General features: G+C 40.9%; 1 protein-coding gene across 1 annotated transcript in view; it reads right to left on the reverse strand.

The window, feature by feature from the left end:
- Positions 1-333: 333 nt before the first annotated feature.
- Positions 334-22168, reverse strand: part of LOC127029048 (protein Hook homolog 3-like) — a gene marked incomplete at its 3' end in the record, with an annotated part of 95707 nt that continues 73872 nt past the window's right edge. Inside the window, exons 13-20 of the mRNA XM_050914710.1 lie at positions 13981-14068; positions 13263-13332; positions 10824-10964; positions 9181-9268; positions 4216-4221; positions 3440-3474; positions 2481-2563; positions 334-434 (exon numbers count right to left, since the gene is read on the reverse strand). Coding sequence (XP_050770667.1) covers positions 334-434; positions 2481-2563; positions 3440-3474; positions 4216-4221; positions 9181-9268; positions 10824-10964; positions 13263-13332; positions 13981-14068 — 612 coding nt within the window. The remainder of the gene's footprint in view (positions 435-2480; positions 2564-3439; positions 3475-4215; positions 4222-9180; positions 9269-10823; positions 10965-13262; positions 13333-13980; positions 14069-22168) is intronic.

Below are 22168 nucleotides of genomic sequence, written 5' to 3' on the forward strand. Positions count from 1 at the left end.
TGAGTCCTAGCATGGACATGACTTCAGCCAAACTGCATCACTCACTGATGAGCCTGGAAGAACTTCCACCAAGAAACAGGTTATCATAACATCAGGAAGGGGTTAACACCATCTCTGTGTTATCCACTGGCACTTGTGACTCTTAAGGAGCTTTGTCTGGGTAACTAATATAAATCTGTATCAGTGGGGTACATGTGTACAGAAGTAGTACAAAGGGTTTTGGTTAGATAGTAGTCACAAGTATAGATACTTAATTTAGTTTTATTTCTACAGAGTGAAAATGTGGTACAGCCTGTTAGGGAAGGATTGTTAACTTGGAACCCAGACACTTACACTTTTGGCCTTTTCCAAATACTTTTTGTATCGTTCTTCCATTTGCTTCATTTCTTCATCTTTTTTCCGCAAAGCTTCTTGTAATTCTTCAATTTTGAGTGCTTTATGTCAGGATTAGAGGATAAAATAATTACATTAAATTTATTTACGTGCATTTAAACAGACATTAAACCCACAGCTAGGACTTTATTTCAATTAAGAAAAGCTTACATAAGGAATGAAAAATGCTTATTGATGCAGTGGACACAATAAGTTTAATTCAAAACCTCAGAAACACATATGAAAAATGCATGTGAAAAACGGTATATTGTAGGTCAAATGAACAGAAGTTTAACAGTCCTAAGTGACAAGCAAGATTCTTGCTCATATCTGCCCAAAGGTAGTAATGAACAAAATTCTTCAAAACTGTGACATGAAAACACTCCAATTATGTTTTCTTCACATCATCCTCAAGAAGTGATGCAGACCAACAGGACAGTTCCACTGTACAGCCAATTTCCTGTGTTGATTTAAGAATTTGCCAAGCCACTACTACTTGTGCAAGCTATACATCCTACTTGCATCTCAGAGAAAGATCAAATTTGTCACCATCGATCAAATAGTATATAACATTGGTGTCTGGTTCTCAGACTGATAAATATTTAACAACTCTTAATCTATCTGTTTTGTAACCTCATTTTTCAATTTTCATTTATGTTTGTCTTATTTACATTTTTCTCTCTAAGCATAAGGAAAACACTAAGATGATGATTGAGTAAGATTTCTTCTGCTGATCTGTTACAGAACCAATTGCAGGTATTCATCAAGACTATAGAATCTGTTTTTCAAAATTTTGTATAATTCTGGCACAAACTTCTTGGCCATAATTCAGTCCAGTTAAAAGAATCCAAAGAAACAACCCACACACCATTTATCCTATTCATGGAAAGAAAGGAAGAAGTATAACTACTTTAACCATTTTTGTCATATCAAGATAGAAGCTCAGCCCAAGGTTTTTCACAAACAACTTGCAATTCAAGTAAGCCAATCAGAGAAGTCTGAATATGCTCTAAATTTTAGAGGTTAGGGACTCAGAAAACCAGGTCCCTTTCTGCCCTGCCCCCTGCAACTGAGGCATGTTAAGTATGGAAGGATTACATACTCATCAACTACTCAGCTCCTGAACTTCATCTCCAGTTGTCTTATCATTTTCTAAAATGTGGAATTTTGTAACATGTAATATTGTTCTGTGGTTTTAACTGGAAACTAATGAAAATTTCTTGGATCTAAAATTTACCTAATGATTACATAATCATTAGGTAGCTGGAAAGCTGCCCAGCAGAAAAGAACCTGGGGGTGTTGGTCGACAGCCAGCTGAATATGAGCCGGCAGTGTGCCCAGGTGGTCAATAGCATCCTGGCTTGTATCAGAAATAGTGTGGCCAGCAGGACTAGGGAAGTGATTGTCCCTTTGTACTCAGCACTGGTGAGACCGCACCTCAAATACTGTGTTCAGTTTTGGGCCCCTCACTACAAGAAAGACATTGAGGTGCTGGAGAGTGTCCAGAGAAGAGCAACGAAGCTGGTGAAGGGTCTAGAGAACAAGTCCTATGAGGAGCAGCTGAGGGAACTGGGGTTGTTTAGTCTGGAGAAAAGGAGGCTGAGGGGAGACCTTATCGCTCTCTACAACTACCTGAAAGGAGGTTGTAGCAAGGTGGGTGTCAGTCTCTTTTCCCAAGTAACAAGCGATAGGACGAGAGGAAACGGCCTCAAGTTGCACCAGGGGAGGTTTAGATTGGATATCCCTGGAGGTATTTAAAAGACATGTAGATGTGGTGCTTAGGGACATGGTTTAGTGGTGGACTTGGCAGTGCTAGGTTAACAGTTGGACTGGATGATCTTAAGGGTCTTTTCCAACCTAAACGATTCTATGATTCTATCATTCTTTGCCACGGTGGGCTCTAAAATGTGATCCGCTACATCTCAAGAATTAGTAGCATGTTTTTGGTCATTATAGCTTTCAGAGTAATTAACACCACACATACCACTGCCACTTTTGTTTTTCTTACAGCTTTTATAGATATTAAATGAAATATTAATTAAAGATCATTCCCTGCATGCAAAACATTTTACATTTAAAAGAAATGGAGTGCATATCAGAAAACTCACAACTATTATTACATCTTGGTTCCAAATCCTCAATAATAGCTCGTTTCTTCTGTATCTCATTGTTAGCTTCATGGAGCTTCTCACTGTTACAAACCATAAAAGCACATATTATTTTTCCGATACTCTTATCCTCTTGAATGAACATTAAGTGATAAAAAAACCCCAAACCCTCAGAGTATGGTATATTTCTGGGAGTATAGTTGACTTGGCTGTGAGGCATGAGGACAAATGACAAGTGGGTCAATGTCTATGCGAATGTTTATAAAATATACTAAAAAGCATTACCATATATGCAGAGTTACAAAACCAGACAGCTCCATTCTCAGCCCAGAATTATATACTTACTTTAGAATTTACAATAAATTGTACAAAGCATGTTTGAAGTGTATAATATCAATAGCTGTGATAAGATTTGGGAAGAATGGCTTACCCCCCCCAAAGTTATAGAGAGACTATACTTTCTAGTAAGCCAGTTAACAAGCGAACAATTCTTTAAGTAAAACTTGCAGTTTAAAAAAAGTGTAAAATTAAGAGCAGTGCAGAAATAGTATAACAGAAAGATCACACTCACTAAAATGTTATCTTTCAGTCCATAATGTATACTAAAATGTAAAAATGTAAATATTGTTTATATTAAAATGTTTTCCTCAGAACAAAATTAAATTATTCCTCTTAACTTAAGCTTTACACAATTTTAAGAAAAGTTTTCTAACCACCAGAAAATGGTGGCTCTTTCATAACTCCTTTTAATTTGGCAAAGGCTTTCTATAAGAAATGAAAATAATGCCTCAATAAGAGATTCCCTACATATTCCTGAGCTATCTGCATTTCTCTTCTTTATATATCTTCCAAATGCACTACTGCCTTCCCACTGCTGTTAATGGCTAAGCACCTGCTAAGCATATGGAAAGCAGATCATTTCATATGGCAAGCAAAATATGGAAAGCTTTATTACTTACAGATGCTCTTCAAGTTTCTTTTGCAGAAGCAGCGACTAAAATAGAAAGTTGTGTCAGTTATTTTAATACGTTATGGTGCTTAGTATAATTTCAGTTATATTAAAATATATAATTTCACAATTATAACCAGAACACAGCCATTTAATTTCACCCATTTTTAGGTCATAATTGTATAGCAGTTTTCTGTAGTAGTTGTCCTTTCCTTGATATCTGTGGACTTTCCCAAAATCAGAATGCCTTATAACTTCACAAATATTTTCTTGGAATTGGATCAATATAGGAGAGATCCCATTAATGACAAAATTGTATTTCAGTTGTTTTCATTGCTTTGTGATTCAGTACTTTTGTAGATTAGACTCAACAAATTTATTTAAAATTAGATAGTGGAAAATTTGCTTGAAGAGCTGTCCAATGCATCAAAGCAATTTCACGTAAAGACTCGAGGTAAAATTCTGTCCCCACAAAAATTAGATGGAGTAGAGTGCCACTGACCAGAGCACAGCAGAAATTTTATCCTCAATTGCTCTGCTTTTCTCTGTTTTCACATCTTTCTTTGCCTACAAATATGTAAATATAATACACCTTATGGTGTTCTGATTTCTGGCTGAGTCACATTTGAATAAGCTCTTGGCAGGGGTGGTGGTGGTGGGGAGCTTCAAAGTAAATTTTAGTTTAATCATAAACTCACTTTATATACAGTGAGCATCTTTTAAAATCAAAACCATAAATGCCTATAAAGTAAAAGTAGTGTTAAGTAAACAGAAAGCCATACTCACAATAGCCTTGAGCAGAAACCCATGCCAGGAAACAGAGATGACATATTAGCATAGAGCAAAAACAGCAACCAACAGAAGAAACTATTTAGTAACTCATGAACAGAAAAGCTTAAAGCTATGCATTTTTTCCAGACATGCACATTTTTCTTACTTCTCTGTTCTCATTAACAGTTTCATCCTGTCACATTTTCTGGAGAGTTTAGGAAAGCTAGTAAAAATTATCCATACTGTGTTCAAGTATATGAATGCTTTTCTACTTTCACACATATGCAAACATCATACTCAAACCAGAATTTCAAAGGAAAGCAGTTGCTGTTATGAAAAGTAATTTTCCACTTTCACACATATGCAAACATCATACTCAAACCAGAATTTCAAAGGAAAGCAGTTGCTGTTATGAAAAGTAATTTTAACATTAAAGTCACATTAGTAGCTGTACTGGTTTTGGCTGGGATAGAGTTAATTTTCTTCATAGTAGCTGGTAAGGGGCTATGTTTTGGATTTGTGCTGAAAACAGTGTTGATAACACAGGGATGTTTTAGCTATTGCTGAGCAGTGCTTACACAGAGTCAAGGCCTTTTCTGCTTCTCACACTGCCCTGCCAGCAAGTAGGCTGGGAGTGCACAAGAAGTTGGGAGGGGACACAGCTGGGACAGCTGACCCCAACTGACCAAAGGGATATTCCAGACCATATGACGTCATGCTCAGCATATAAAGCTGGGGGAAAGAAGAAGGAAGGGGGGACGTTCGGAGTGATGGCGTTTTGTCTTCCCAAGTAACTGTTACGCATGATGGAGCCCTACTTTCCTGGAGATGGCTGAACACCTGCCTGCCCATGGGAAGTAGTGAATGAACTCCTTATTTTGCTTTGCTTATACATGCAGCTTTTGCTTTACCTATTAAACTGTCTTTATCTCAACCCATGAGTTTTTCTCACTTAACCTTCCAATTTTCTCCCCCATCCCATCAGGGGGGAGTGAGTGAGCAGCTGTGTGGTGCTTAGCTGCATACCTGGGTTAAACCACAACAGTAGCAAAGCAGCAGACAATATGTAGTCTGTTGGGCTGCAATCAACATGTAGCGATACATGTATTTTGGTGGAGAGATTCTGAATTGGTGTTATTTTCACATGGTTTAAATACAAGACATTAAATACTGGATATTTAACTCAGAGACTGCCTTTTTGGTTTGCATTTGTCCAGTATCCGTTATAGTGGAGTCCTAGTCTGTGACTGATACTCCAAAGTGCTATCACAATATAAAATAAAATCATCAACAAAATTACTTCATTGCTCTTCCTTTCCATGTTCTTTCAAGAAAAGTTTAAACACAAAGCCAATACAGACAATTTGTATGCAATCCAAAAAAAAATTTTAGCTGGAGTTTAAACACTTCAAAATATCATTTTTAATCACATTCCTGGGTTGTGCTGTTTGATTAGTTCAAAGTTGGATTGTCTTTTACACTATGAATAAAGAGGGTAGGAGGTAAAATAACCCAAGTGACCAAGGAGGTAACATAACTCAGTGACTCCACTGAGTTCAAACAGAGCTACAGAACTTTACAGTAGCTATGGACCTGCGGGTTTTGGCCATTTGCTTTTTTCCTTTTCCAGTTTTTCTAAGAAATATAATAACAAATTACACACTCAGAGGAAGGGATACCCTGTTGGTATCTCCCAGGGCTGTCCCAGGAGAGCATCAGCCCCATGGTCCAGGTGTGGAATCCATCAAGATGAGTCAATACTGGAGCACCTTTCGGACTGAGGGGGGTTGCTGCCTAGGGGTATGGGACACATTATGGGGAAAAACATTTTGGGATTGCACAGGACTTATTATGGGATGTTTAGGGGAGGAACCAAAGGCAGGAAAAGGAAGGGGTTTAGGTGACTTGGGGAGGAACAAGTGTGGGAAAATAGAGGGTACGGAGATAAAATGGGCCAGTTGCATGTAAACAGTGACTGGTCAGTACGCTTGTCTGGCCACGCCCTGTATCTGATCACCGCAGTCTGTGTTATCTTATTAAATTCTATTTCTAACTCTTTCCCTGGGTGAGGAACTCTATTCTGTGTGCATGTGTGTGTATGGGGATCTGAGTGCCAGTGACTGGAGTTAGACCACAGGTCACAGGGGCTCATGTGCCTGGGTGCCAGCAACTAGAGACCAGAGTGAGTGAAATCAAGTGCCAGCACCGGAGTGGGACCAGGGGCCAGAGCACCTGTGCGCCCATAGTGTCAGCAACTGGAGCAAGTATGGTAGTTGTGTGAGTGAGTGAGTGTGTGATTGCTAGTGAATATCAAGCTGGACTAGCCAGCATGTAGGTGAAGTGACCTGGGAGCCAGGAATGTGTGTGTGTCTCTAAGGGCGAGACTGGCTATCGGGGCACCAGAGGAGTCCTGGCCATTGCACCAGCAACTGGAGTGGGCCTGCAGCCTCAAGGGCTCTTATGTCTGGGTGTCAGCAACTGGGAAGACTGGAATCCAGGGGCCAGCTACTGGGCAGACTGAGTGTCTAAGCCCTGCTGCTGAAGGCATCCACATTATACATATATACATATATTTGCACTAGTGGACCTCTATCCTGCTCAGCCAGAGAGGGGAGCAGGATGAGGCCACTGGTGCTCTGTGTTCATGTGAGTGCTCTGTGTGTCTGTCTGTGATCTGTGTGGCCAGCCATGTATATATGTGTATATGTGGTATATATGTGTGCTCTGTGTGCGTGTGCTTACTGGTAATATATCTTCAGCCTCGCTATTGGTTGGACCTGGAGACATGGAGCTGTGGCAGCCTCATCTCTCTTGGGCTGATGGATCTGGCCTGATTTCCCCTAACAGATTTAACAGGTTGGCCCCTGCTTTGAGTAGGAAGATGGACCAGACATCCAGACTCCTAAAGGTACCTTCCAACTTAAAGTATTTTGTGATTCTACATTTCCTTTTCTGCTCATTTAAGAGTACATATAGGCAAATATTCAGAACTCAACAAGATAGGTCCATGGGGGTAGTGCCTATATATCACTGCTGGTGTGGTCAAATTTATACTGAAGCTAGGAATGCAGCTGGTGCATCAGGCTGTACAGTTCCATGTGAAAACCTGTGCTGGCTACTAGCAGAACCCAAACCAGCTCAGATTATACCTACATGGGCTGTAGTCAGTCCTTTAAGTGCACTGTAGACATATCTTAAATCACTGTCTAAACCAAAGCCTCAAACAGGGCCAGATTTAAAATTACAATAAATAAAGGTATATTTGATTAGACTGAGATTATTTACAATACTCTCCACATCTGAGAATAGCTTTCATAAACACATTGCTCAAAAAGTAAATCACAAAACGAAGCTTTGTATGTCAACTGCTGAAAATAACAAAACTCATGAGAAAAAAAATGACCTGTCTTATCAATAAATGCTTTCTCTGGGTTCCTAAACTGTAAAAGTGAAGTTTCATTTTCTGGTACATAAATATAATAGGCTAGGTGCGTTTTAAGAAATATCATCAGAAGTTTTCAGGAGAATGTTAAATTTAGCAATATTACAATCAAACTTGTCAAATGGAACTGCTAAAAACTCCTCTGTCTGTATTCACTAATCCTTAATTTCAAGCGTATTTAAATGCATTCCTTGACAAGACAGGGTGAAATCCTGACTCCACTGAAGTAAACAGAGGTTTTCCTCTTGTTTTTCAGTGGGACCATAATTTGCCTTCAGCTCCCACAACTCTTCTTGCCAGAGTGGAGCTGAGAGCAACAAAGATCCTTATTCCGAGAGACTAACAGCATGTCAATAAAGTTGTGTTATTCTTCATGCCAGTACCAAAATATCAATGCTCTGATCTCACTGGGCTAACAAGGCAGGAATGTTTATGAGAGCATGAGAAAGGTGGAGACTTAGCTGACTGAATTACTTAGGCTGTTGCACTGCTGAGGAAGCCCTAAGATTTCTCAGCCTTTTGTACATGCATAACAGAATCAATATCAATTGGGTTGGGCTTTTTGAGACTTCCTACATCAAAATGATAGTGATAGTGTTAGTAATAAGGGTTCCACTCAACTGGACACTATTAAATGGTGCTCCTGTTAAGGATGCCAAAGATCAAAGATTCTGTTGAGTCTGTTTACCACAAAACATGCAAGGAGTACTGATTTTAATCACCCTGAAAAATTTGGTTTTGACCTGTAACCAAGACAGCAAAGTATATCATGGAATGACATAATAGTATAGACCCATTTTAAAATGAATTATAAGTTATTTCTTAAGAGCATTTTTCTAAATAAAAAATCACTGCTTTCAGGACAGTTCTATAGCTTCTACTCTCAAATAAGGGAGGTGGCAAATAAAATTTTCAGTAGAAGATTAGAATTTGTGTTCCCACACTAACCCTGTGACAATGTCTTTATTTAAAATATTAAAATATACAGTATCTAGGTATACAGAAATAGAAAATATTGCATTGTGTCAAAGGACTGCTCATTTGACTTTTTTAGTTTTGATTTGCATGACATCTTTCATTAGAGGTACACATTTATATCAGCAATTACTGGGTTTCCACTGACAAGAAAAGTATTTACTACCATGAACAGTTGAACAAAAATACCTTGGGATATTTTACTAAGAAATGGAAAATCAATGTATCCTTAATTTCCTATAAATGTCTCTATTCTAATTACAGATTTTTAAATAATGCTGAGTTTACTACTGTAATGGACACATTGAAGGGAAAAAAATTTATTTAATTCCTTTTCTACAAAGAAGGTTTTTATTTATTCTAGACAAACATTTCATTTTACATTTCTCATTGCAAAAAATACAGTTTAAATGTAAGGCCATAACAGCACATATGGAAAGTTACCAGGAATCTCCATCTGCATTATTTCTTCATGATGTAACAAGCAGGAGATATTATGTAAAGCTGAAAGGTAGGATAATAGCAATTACTTGAACACAAGTTTTACATACATTTCTACTTACATCTTCAGCTTTTGAACCTTGCTCCTGCAAAGACTTCTGTAGTTCTTCAACCTGGGACTGTACTTCTAGCAGTCTCTGATTTACCAGCCTAGGAAATAGATAAAACTTTATTTTTCAGAAACAATGAATTACAACATGATGAAATCCAAGATGTTTAGTGTCCAGCGTTATCAGGACATCTATGCAAGAGATACAACACTATTTCTTTATTCAAAATTGCATTGGGTTTATGTGACAAGGTTTTAGTAGTGGGGGGAGGGGGGCTGCAGGGGTGGCATCTGTGAGAAGAAGCCAGGGGCTGTCCTATGCTGGACACAGCCGGTTCCAGCTGGCTCTGCAACGGACCCACCACTGGCCAAAGCTGAGCCAATCAGAGAAGCTGGTGGCACCTCTGAGAAAACATATTTAAGAAAGAACAAAACACTGCCTGGGAGTGAGGAGTGAGGAAAAAAGTGTGAGAAACAATCCTGCAGACACCAAGGTCAGAGAAGGAGGGAGAGGAGGTGCTCCAGGTGTCGGAGCAGATATTCCCCTGCAGCTAGTGGAAAGGACCACAGTGGACCAGGTATTCCCTGCAGCCTGTGGAGAGGACCGTGCCAGAGCAGATATCCACACTGTAGCCCATGGAGGACCCCATGCCGGAGAAGGTGGATATTCCCCAAAGGACTTGCGGCACAGGAGACATGGGGAATGCAGGGTTGCAGTCAGTCCATAACAGTTCCTCTCTGCCGCTCCTTCCTCCTGACGCTTTTTCCCTGCTCCAGTGTGAGTCCTTCCACAGGCTGCAATTCCTTCAGGAAATATCCAACTGCTCCAGCATGAGGTCCTCCATGGGCTGCAGGTGAATCTCTGCTCCGATGCCTGGAGCATCTCCTCCTTCTCTGACCTTGGTGTTTGCACTGCTGTTTCTCACTTTTTTTTCTCTCTTCCTCTGCAAGTCCGGCATTCTTGCCCTTTCTTAAATATGTTTTCACAGAGGTACCACCAACTTTGCTGATTGGCTCAGCTTTGGCCTGTGGTAGGTCTGCTGCAGAGCCAGCTGGAACTGGCTGTGACTGGTCTAAGATTCTTTCTGCTGACTTCGTCCTCACTGATCACAGTATTCTGTGGATGAAGCAAGACAGCTAAAACCTACTGCATACTACAGTAAGAGAAAATTCAGTACATAAAATAATGAAAAAGTTTTTATCACCCTAAACTTTCATAAAATACTCAGTTTTACAAAATCTAGATCATCTTGACAGCAGCTCCAACACCTGTGAACATACTTTTAAAGAACAAAATAGGAAACAGAAGGGAAGATGGAAAATGTACAGGGAATGAATGGGTAGTAGGGAAGATAAGGGATTCTTTTTGTTACACTTGCTTTACAGGAGAAGCTGAAGTAATACATGGTTCCTTTTGTGAGCCTTTGCATCATTCCAATTGCAATCTATTACAGAATTCTTCAGCCCACACTGCAGGCTCCAGATACTGGAACAGCATTGAATGGCTGAGTAGACTCACAGGCTGGTTGAGATACTTTTTGATAGGGCTAACCACATTTTTTACATAAGGAACTTGGCCCTGACAACAGTCTGCTAAGACAGAAGTGTACGGCATTGTTAGGAAAGTCACTGGAACAGAGAACAATACTTCCTTACCTGTTCTCTGTCTCCAATTCATTCTTCCGTAAATTTGTACCATCAAGCAAGCTCTGCAACAAGGTGATCTTTTCATTGTCAGAACCTTCTTGGTTCAGCTTTAACATCTTGTTCTCATGCTGAAGGCGAATGAGTTTCTCCCTAAACAAATAAAATCTACTAGAAGAAGCTTGCCATTCTCTATAAAGAATAAAACAGTTTACCACAGGATGTGTAAAGATAACATAAAGATCTTTACCAGTTTTAGAAATGGATGAAACTACAATTGACTCGATCTCCAAATTCAAACTTGATTAAAGAAGCTGCAATTGTACAAAACACAGAAGAGAACATTGCCTGAGGGCCTAGATTAGATCTGAGAACAAGGTCAGACAGATTGATGGGTAGTAAGCAGAGCTGGATATCAGGGTATCAAAGGATATAGGTTGTAAACTTAGCTATCAATAAACTACTGCATGAACCTGGGCAAGTCACTTCCCTCCTCTTGGTCTTCCCCCCCGCAGCCCCCATGAATGTCACTGTATTGAGTCTGGCTGGGATGGAGTTAACTTTCTTCATACAAGCCCATATGGTGCTGTGTTTTGGATTTGTGGCTAAAACAGTGTTGATAACACACTAATATTTTGGCTATTGCTGGACAGTGCTTGCACAGAGTCAAGGTTTTCTTTTTTTCCCACTCTGCTCCAGCCCAGCGAGTAAGCTGGGGATGGGCAAGAGGCTGGAAGAGGACACAGCTGGGACAGTTGACCTGAATTGGACAAAGGGATATTCCATACCATATAACGTCATGATCAGCAATAAAAACTGGGGTAGAGGAAGAAGGGGGTGTTTTTTTTTTTTTGTTCAGCGACTGGCTGGGCATCGGTCTGCTTGTGGGAGGTGGTGAGTGATTGCCTTTGCACCACTTGGGGTTTTTTTCCCTCTTTCCTTCACCTATTAAACTGTCTTTATCTTGACCCATGAGTTTTCTTGCTTTTGCTCTTCCTATACTCTCCACTGTCCCTTTGAGGCAGGGCAGGGGAGAGTGAGCGAGCAGCTGTGTGGGTGCTTAGCTGCTGCCCCGGGTCAACCCACAACAGTCACTTAACTTGTTTATTTAGAACAAGTCCAACCAACAGCCCATAGACTGAATCTACCTTGTGAAAGAAACACTTTCACCCTGTCTGCAATTTTTCTCTATGGGATGAGAAAAGATGGTTGAACAGAAAATCTTGTCTGAATGGCCAGATACTCTTCTTGCTAGCTTACAGTGGAGAGACCCAAACTCTGTTGTCATGGAGAAGATAGGAGAGCAGCAGTAGCTGTTCCTATGGGTGGGAGCTCCCTCCCACCAGCAACAGAGGCCTCCTGCAACCTTCACACTTCATTGGAAGCAGTGGCAGCAGCCCAGTTCTGTAGATCAGGAAGAAGCAGTCTTCCCAGCTCAACCATTGCTACTGTCCATCTTTCTGAAGTAAGCAAGGAGGCCAAGTTTAGCACCTCCAGACAGCCAGCATAGATGTATGTTAGTCTGAAACCCAGCTTCTGGAGCTGCTGAAGGTAAAGAGGCATTGAACTCTACATGGCTGTGCCTGGGTATTTACAGCATTTAGGATCCTGTTCTCTCCTATGCAAATCATTTGAATGTTCATGCAATAACCCCCTACTTTTGTAATACTGCCTCAAAGCATTACTCTCCTTCTCTGCTGCTAGAGAACAAAACTGAAAGGAACTACTCTTGTAGCAATGCACAGCAATGAAGCTGGAAGAGAAACAACTTGTTTCTGTTATTACTTACCTAGCAAGATATCCTTTAACTACTCTAAAAAGTTTCTCTAACCCATATGTAGCTTTCCAAATGTTGAAATAGTTGTACCAACATTTGCAGAGGAAAAAATGAGCTCCTAAAGAGCTTGCAGACTTCTGAGATGTGAGTGGCCCTTAATGACTTCAAGTTACAGTGATACCAGGCACTCTGGCAAGGCTAAACACAGACTGCATTATCTTAAACCATAGTGATTTTCAGTCCTGTCCCTTCTCTTTCTTTCTAATAGTGTATGGCTGTTGTAATGCCATTATGCAAATGCATTTTAAAATCTATTCTTCATTTTGACAATTTTAATGTTTTTTCCCCATACAATAATGATATAACCCATTGTTACAAATATTTTTGTCTGTTAAAGCACATAAGAAGTTGCAATTGTATGAATTATTTGCAGGAAGAGAAACCCAACTTGAGGATGAAGAGTTTCTTTGTTTCTCCTTTTGAAACAAGACAAACTTGAGAGAGGTCAAGTGAATCTTGTCTATAAGCATAAAGGGTGCTGTTGTATGGAAATCCAAAGGGAAGGAGAACAAACATGAATCTTAGAATTTTTCAAACATTGAAAACCAGATGGGAACAGTCATTTATGTGCACATTCTAAGGCTTAGGCAGAATAAAAATATGAGTTAACTTACTTGATTTCAGGAGTAACAATTTCCACTGCTAGACTGTCTGAAGGTTCATGGCTTCCCAGGGGCATCAGTGCTGTGTCAGGAAAAGAAAGAGATATAAAGTTTACCAGGAAGAACAGTAACTTTCTTTTAAAGGACTGGGAATAAACTTTGTTCTACAAGTTGATAGATTTAGAGTAATGCTCTTGAGTAATTGGGAAATAATACAAATGTCAGGCCTCTAGCAAGAAGGAAAGACAAGCACAACACAATTTGGAGAACAATCACTGTTCCTATTTTCACCCATTCTGAAGAAGTGATTTTATGGTGGATGGTTTACTGATTGGTTTATATAAGAATTAAAAAGCTGTGCAACATAACACATGGAAATAAATTGCAGCATATGAACAATCATGTAGGCATCAGGAAATTGTTACATAATATTCTTTGGAGATGAGAGAGATGTTGAGCATGACTATTCAGAAATCAAATTCCTAGGGTAGGGAGAAACATTTTCTAAAACCACCATATTTAGAAAGAGACTAAACATGAAAAATTTCAGTCAAACTGAAAGTTTCATGAGTTCATAAGCATTTGAAAACAAAGTAATACCAAAAGTGGTTTTTGAGTTTAGCTGAATTTTAGGTTTATTATCTGCTAAATAAAGACATATTCAGTATTCTCCAGAAGACCTCTGTGCACTTTAGAAAAGACATACTTAATCTCCTTTTTTGACTCTTACCTGCAGTGGTGAGTTGACCCTTCTGTGCTTGTACGCATTGGAGTTCTTCAATAGTTTCTTTTAAAGAATCTCTTTCTGCTCTTAATCTCTGAATAATAGGAACAACAATAATATTAGTCTTGACACTACAAATCCATCCTTAACACTAAGCAGATTGCCACAAGGCATAGCATCAACACTTAAAAAAGAATTTATATGCAACTCAAGAGACGATTTTCGTGTCAAGGCATTTCAACTTATTTCAGAATAGAATAAAGACCAACTACTTCCTGGAAACAGCAATTCTTTAAGAATGTTTGTTGCTGCATGTTACACTTGTTGGGATAAAGATATCAGAATATAAGCTTACAAAATCACAGAATCACAGAATCACAGAATGGTTGAGGTTGGAAGGGACCTCTGGAGGTCATCTGGTCCAATGCCCCTGCTCAAGCAGGGCCACCTAGAGATGGTTGCCCAGGACCATGTCCAGACGGCTTTTTAACATCTCCAAGTATGGAGATTACACAGCCTCTCTGGGCAACCTGTTCCAGTGCTCAGTCACTCTCACAATAAAAAAGTGTTTCCTGATGTTCAGACATAACCTCCTTTGTTACCATCCTCTTTTGGGATGAATAGCCTGTTGCATTCTTGAACTTTTCTTTGGAGAGAAACTGAGTTTAGCTTTCAGCAGCTCTCATTTTGGCTATGCTGGAGTTCATAATTTGTCCTTGAATATCAGTATAGTGCTTCCTAATTTATTTTCTGCTGTGTGTTCTCATATCTTTTTGGGAAGTTAGATAACTTAAAGAGGCTGTCCAATGTCAAAAGTCTATTATATATATTAATATATCTTGTTTTAAAGAAAGTAAAAAATTTGGGCATTCGGTTTCATTTCCCCTCCCTCCTCCCTCTGATATAGTTTTGCATTTCATGTCGCAACTTGTATGATGTTGTCAGTAGTACGCATCTTGTGAAGTGTAATCACCTGTGGTGTAAAACTTTGTCATAGGACAGTATGCTATTTAGGTCTGAGATAAGATGAATTGAACTGGGACATGATTACTGTCGTGGTTCAACCCCAGCCGGCAACTAAGCACCATGCAGCCGCTCGCTCACTCCCCCCACCCAGTGGGATGGGGAGAGAATCGAAAAAAAAAATACCTCGTGGGTTGAGATAAAGACAGTTTAATAGGACAGAAAGGAAGGAAAAATAATGATAATGATAATAATGATAATAATATGACAATAATAATACTAAAAGAATTAGACTATACAAAACAAGTGATGCACAATGCAATTGCTCACCACTCGTTGACCGATGCCCAGTTAGTTCCCGAGCAGCGATCCGCCCCTCCCAGCCAACTCCCCCCAGTTTATATACTGGGCATGATGTCATATGGCATGGAATAGCTCTTTGGCCAGTTTGGGTCAGCTGTCCTGGCTGTGTCCCCTCCCAGCTTCTTGTGCCCCTCCAGCCTTCTTGCTGGCTGGCCATGAGAAGCTGAAAAATCCTTGACTTAGGATAAACACTGCTTAGCAACAACTAAAACATCAGTGTGTTATCAACATTATTCTCACACTAAATCCAAAACACAGCACTTTACCAGCTACTAAGAAGAGAGTTAACTCCGTCCCAGCCGAAACCAGGACAATTACCCAGGAAAATTCAACTTTCTAACCATTCTCTCCATCCCTCTTCAGGAAGTCTTTACAGAAGTTATTTATTTAAACTTCCTGTCAAATGAGATAACACATTGCTTCCATTGTTTAAATTCTTTGCTAAATACTTTATGACACTAATAGGCTGAGAATCTGTAGAAGTTATTTTCAACCAGAAGATTTGTTTATTCTAAATATAATCTATGAGATCCATACGGTATCTTCATAATTTTTAATACGTGCTCTATTTGATACTTGTTCTAAATGAATTTTCAGCAGAAAGTGAGCTGAAACCCTTCAGTACTAGAGAAATCTGGCATAAATACAAGCCTCTTGCTTATATGGAATTTAACTTTGTCGTTGGTTGTGCAAGTGTTACAGTAGTTATCTTTGCATGGGATTGAAGATGCTGCCAAGAAATGTGGAATTTTGTCTTGATTATTGTAAGGAAGGCATTTAATTGTAAAGAAGTCATAGATTGGCAATGAAAAAATGTAGGAACCAGGAGAAATAATTAATGAGAACATGAAAAAATAAATTTCTGTAGCTTAGAGAGGAAGGAGTATGATTGAGCAGTGAAATATGAGCTTATTAGGGGTTTTGGCTTGGAGGTGTATGTTTCTAGAGAGTAAGAAGATTCACCAGGATATTTCAAGAAAAGCAGAGAGGAAAAGAAAATTTTATTTTTTAAATATAAAAACATCTGAAGATAAACAGGTACTCTAGAGAAGACTTCTTTTAGAAATTCATAGTGTCTGATCTAAAACCCATCCAAGACAATGTGGTGTGTAATTTTCAGGGGAGGTGGTGGTCTTTTCATAGACTTAATTGGGTTCCATTGTTTCATGTGGACTTGTGATAACATCTAGAAATTTGATCACAAGGGACCACTGCATAACTTACTTTATGCTAATTTAAACTGTTCAGACAGAAATTCTCATGGGAACTTAAACAGATGTATATTGCGTGATTCTTGATGGTGGGGTGTGGGAGGGTTTTTTTGTGTGATTGTCTACTCTTCGACCATATAGTATTTGTGTAACTTATCGTCTATTTAGGTGTTCCCTGCATTTTTAACATATTTCCTTCCTCTTCCTGTCATAGGCAAGCAACTTGAAGAAAATTTTAAAAGGAATACTGGATTATAACCATGAGGTAAGAGCAGTCTTAAGTAATCTACGTTCACTTTTCTTTTGTTATTCTCTTCAATGTACAATATAGTCTGCTGATTTATTAGGTCTGGACTTTTTCAGTGTTGGGCACTCAAGGAGTCTTGTAGCCTGTTCTCATGTGATAGCCCTCTCAAAATTGATTGCCCACATTACCATACAATCATGTATGTTGGAAGGTACCTGCAGAGGTCATGTAATCCAACCTTCTGCTCAAAGCAGGGCCAACAAGAGCTGGTTGCTCAGGGCCTTGTCCAGTTGAGGTTTGAATACCTCCAAGGATGGAGATCCCACAGCCTCTCTGGGCTGGAGTTCCAGCATTTAACCACCCTCATGGGGAAAAAGGTTTTTCCTTATATCAAATCAGAATTTCCTCTGTTGCAACTTGTGTCTGTTGCCTCTCGTCCTATCACTGTGCATCCTTGAGAAGAGGCTGGCTCCATCTTCTCTACACCCTCCCATTAGGTAGTTTTAGATAGCAATAAAAGTCTCACCTGAGCCTTCTCTTCTCAAGGCTGAACAAACCCAGATCTCTCAGCTTTTCCTTGTACATCACATGCTCCAGCCCCCCGATCATCTTGGTGGCCCCCACTGGACTCATTACAGTATGTCCATATCTGTCTTTTACTGAGGAGCCCAGAACTAGACACAGGACTCCAGGTGTGGTCTCACAAATGCTGAATAGAGGGGAAGAATCACTTCCCATGATGCTGTATATTTCTCTTGCTCACCCTCTACATCTCTCTCGCCTTCTCTCTTCCCCTCTCACCATCTCGCTCACTCACCTTCTCGCTTGCTCACCTCCTGTCTCTCGCCTTCTCTCTGACTTGCTCGCCTTCTCAATTGCTCTCATTCTGCCACTTGCACACTTGCTCATCCCCTCTCTCTCACCTTCTCTCTCCCACCTATCCACCTCCTCTCTCTCACTTCCACGTGCCCGCTCTCTCTCACCACATAATCTCCCCCCCCCACTTGTCTGCACACTCTCTCTAGCCCACCTTCTCTCTCTCTCTCTTGCCTGCCTTCTCTTCCTAGCTCTCCCTCCCCTTCTCTCTTCCTCACTCCCTTTCTCTCTCTTGCCTTCCCTCTTGCCTTGTCTTAGTCTCCTTCTCAACCCCTCTCACCTTTTTGCCCTCTCTTGCCTTCTCTCCCGCCTTGTCTTAGTCTCCTTCTCAACCCCTCTCACCTTTTTGCCCTCTCTTGCCTTCTCTCCCTCACCTTCTCTCTCGCTCAGTCTCTCTTGCCCTCACCACGTCTCTCACTCTCACAGTTTCTCTTCCCCCCCTGCCTTGTGCAGGTGCCTTCTCTCTCTCACCCTCTCATGCTTTCTTTCTCTTCATTCTTTTTGTATTTACATTTGCTCTCTTTAATTGCATGTTGTACCACTAGGTCAGGTCCTTTTCTCATGGATGAGAAATTAGTTGTTTTGGCTCTGGACATGCTAAGTATCCTTAGATTAGACCTACAAAACTGTTAGACCAAGTGTTTTACAAACTGAGATTTGTTATCCATTCATGCTAGATGTTTTTTATTGAAGCAAAACATTTAATTTCTGACTTTGCAATGGTATGATTTAGAAATTCAGACTTACTTTATTCCAGATGGAAAGCTTTTAGGCATTAGATTTTTTTAAATGAAAAAAAAATTAATAAAAATAATTAATTCATCGAGTGCCATTGATCAGCTTTTTTAGGCCTACCTATGTTACCTTTCCTTATCTGGAAGAACAAATCTTGTTCTTGATAAGTTTGAAACTAATACTTTGTTATTAGTTGAGACAGCTTTCCAAAATGTCAGTTGTGTCAAGTGATACAGATAGTTTTATATTTTGAAATATGTATATGAGCTGGTGCAATTTTTTTAGTTTGTTTTAAAGATGGATTTGAAAACTATGCCAAATTAGAGTAAGTGCTTCCTATTGCCTCTGAATCATCTTTGTATTTTGTAATGTATGTGTATGTATATATAGTGATGTACATATGTATGCAGATTCTAGGGCAACAGATTAACGACTTCACTCTTCCTGATGTTAACCTGATTGGAGAGCACTCTGATGCTGCAGAGCTTGGGAGAATGCTTCAGCTTATTTTGGGATGTGCTGTGAATTGTGAACAGAAGCAAGGTATTAAATTTTGAAAGTACGTTTTGCTTCCAGGGCAGTTAATGAAAATCTAACTTGCTTTTTAAATCACTGAGGGAAAATGATAGGTTGCTATGAGAGACAAATTTACTTTTTCTAAATCATAACACTTTTTTACAGACAATAAGTGCTGTTATATTATGAGCTTTACTAAGTTTGCAGGCTGGAAATGTGGAATTGGTTTTGCTTTCAACATGCATATTTTTAGTTTGGGTTCCCTGAGCTGAAAAGGGACTTCACAAATGAAAAGTCTTGTCCCCAACCTTTAACTATTCATGTGTGAGGTAGCTCTGTGAAGTGAAGAATCAACAAATGTGATTTACACATCCTTCACTGTGACCCTTGGGTTCAGGAATGTATCCCAATATCTTACTGCATGTCAGAGAGCCTTTGTTGTCACCAGGTGCCATCTACTGACAACTGAGACACTAGGGTTTCTGAGACTTCTGCACAGGGTTAGCACTGGAGTATGGGAGATTGTGCCCTTCTGCACCAGTAGCTGGAGGCCAGGCAGAATATCCCAAGGACATCTAAAGTGTCACTAGAGGCCTATATTTAAGCTACTGAATCCCACCTCAGCAGTTATTGGAAAACACTTCTATCTCCTCTGGCTTCTGTGGTGCCAGTTTTTTATCTGACCTACACAAGTAAAATGGGGACCCATTCTGTTTCTCTCCATATATGGCAGAGGATTTGCTGGACGGTTAAAGCATTTCTTAAGGTGTTCCAGGGCCCTTGTTGCATCCTTGGGTGTGTGATGTCTTATTGTTATCCAGTTCCCTTAAATTATGTTTAACTCAAGTCAGATTAAGGTAAAAATGCAAACAGTTATTCATAACGCTTAAAATTACAGAATCACATAATGGTTGAGGTTGGAAGGGACCTCTGGAGGTCATCTGGTCCAATGCCCCTGCTCAAGCAGGGCCACCTAGAGACGGTTGCCCAGGATCATGTCCATATGGCTTTTTAACATCTCCAAGTATGGAGATTACACAACCTCTCTGGGCAACCTGTTCCAGTGCTCAGTCATCCTCACAGTAAAAAAGTGTTTCCTGATTCTCAGACGGAATCTCCTGTGTTTCAGTTTGTGCCCATTGCCTCTTGTCCTGTCACTGGGCACCACTGAAAAGAGCCTGGCTTCATCTTGTTTTCACCTTCCCTTCAGGTATTTATATACATTGATGAGATCCCCCCCTGAGCCTTCTCTTCTCTGGAATAAACAGTCCCAGCTCTCTCAGCCTTTCCTCATAGGAGAGATGCTCCAGTCCCTTAATCATCTTTGTGGCCCTTCATTGGACTCTCTCCAGCATGTCCATGTCTCTCTTGTACTGGGGAGCCCAGAACTGGACACAGGACTCCAGCTGTGGCCTCACCAGTGCTGAATAAAGAGGAAGGATCACCTCCCTCGACCTGCTAGCAACACTCCTCCTAATGCAGCCCAGGATACCATTTACTCTTTTTGCTGCCACCAGGTGCCCACCAAGCCACTCTATCACTCCCCTCCTCAGCGAGACAGGGGGGAGAAAATAAGATTAAAAACTCGTGGGATGAGATAAAGGCAGTTTAATAAGAAAAAGCAAAGGCCGCGCATGGAAGCAAAGGAAACAAACAAACAAAAAATTATTCTCTACTTCCCATCAGCAGGCAATGTCCAGCCACTTCCTGGGAAGTAGGGCCTCAGTACGTGTAGTGGTTGCTTCGGAAGACAAACACCTTAATAACGAATGCCCCCTCCTCCCTTTCCCTTAGCTTTTATTGCCGAACATGATGTCATGTGGTATGGAATATCTCTTTGGTCAGTTTGGGTCAGCTGTCCTGGCTATGTCCCCTCCCAACCTCTTGCCCACCCCTAGCCTACTGGCCTTTGTGGGGGGAGTTTGGAGAGACAGCCTTGATGCTGTGGGAGCACTGCTCAGCAGTAGCCAAAACATTGGTGTGTTATCAACACTGTTCTAGCTACAAATACAAAGCACAGCACTATGAGGGCTGCTATGGGGAAAGTTAACTCCATCCCAGCCAGACCCAATACAGGCACATTGCTGGCTCATGTTCAACCTGGTGTCCACCAGGACCCCCAGGTCCTTTTTTGCCAAGCTGCTTTCCAGCTGGTCGGCCCCCAGCGTGTACTGGTGCCTGGGGTCGTTCCTCCCCAGGGGCAGGACTTTGCCCTTCCCCTTGTTGAACTTCATGAGGTTCCTGTCAGCCCATTTCTCCAGCCTGTCCAGGTCCCTCTGGATGACAGCACGACCCTCTGGAGTATCAGCCACTCCTCCCACTTTTTTGTCACCAGCAAACTTGCTGAGGGTACACTCTGCCCCATCATCCAGATCATCAATGAAGATGTTGAACAGGACTGGACCCAGTATTGACCCCTGGGGTACACTGCTGGTCACTGGTGTCCAACTGCACTTTGTGCCACTGATCACCACCCTCTGGGCCCAGCCATTCAGCCAGTTTTCAGTCCACCTCACTGTCTGCTCATCCAGCCCATACAGCTTCTCTAAGAGGATCTTATGGGAGACAGTGCCAAAGGCCTTCCTGAAGTCCAGGTAAACAATATCCACTGCTCTCCCCTCATCCACCAGGCCAGTCATGTCATCACAGAAGTTTATCAAGTTGGTCAAGCATGACTTCCCCTTGGTGAAGCCATGCTGACTAATCCTGATGATTTTCTTGTCCTTCATGTGCCTGGAAATGGTTTCCAGGATTAGCTGCTCCATCACCTTCACAGGGATGGAGGTGAGGTTGACCGGCCTGTAGTTCCCTGGGTCCTCCTTCTTGCCCTTCTTGAAGATAGGAGGGACATTTGCTTTCCTCCAGTCCTCAGGCGCTTCTCCTAGTCGCCATGATTGATCAAAGATTATCAAGAGTGGTCTCGTAATGACATCAGCCAGGTCCCTCAGCCCTCTTGGGTGCATCCCATCAGGGCCCATGGACTTATGTATGTCCAGTTTGCTTAAGTAGTCCCTGACCTGAGCCTCTTCCACCAAGCGTACGTCTTCCTTGCTCCGGATTTTCCCCCTGGTCTCTGGGAAATGGGATTCCTGACGTCCGATCTTGCTGTTAAGGACTGAGGGAAAGAAGGCATTCAGTATCTCCACCTTTCCCATGTCCTTTGTCGCTAGGTCCCCTGCCCCATTCAACAGTGGGCCCACATTTTCCCTAGCCTTCCTTTTGCCACTTAGGTTCTTCGAGAAGCCCTTCTTGTTGCCTTTGACATCCCTTGCCAGATTCAATT

Source organism: Gymnogyps californianus, unplaced genomic scaffold (genome assembly GCF_018139145.2).
Source record: "Gymnogyps californianus isolate 813 unplaced genomic scaffold, ASM1813914v2 HiC_scaffold_65, whole genome shotgun sequence".
NCBI classification, from domain to species: Eukaryota; Metazoa; Chordata; class Aves; order Accipitriformes; family Cathartidae; genus Gymnogyps; species Gymnogyps californianus.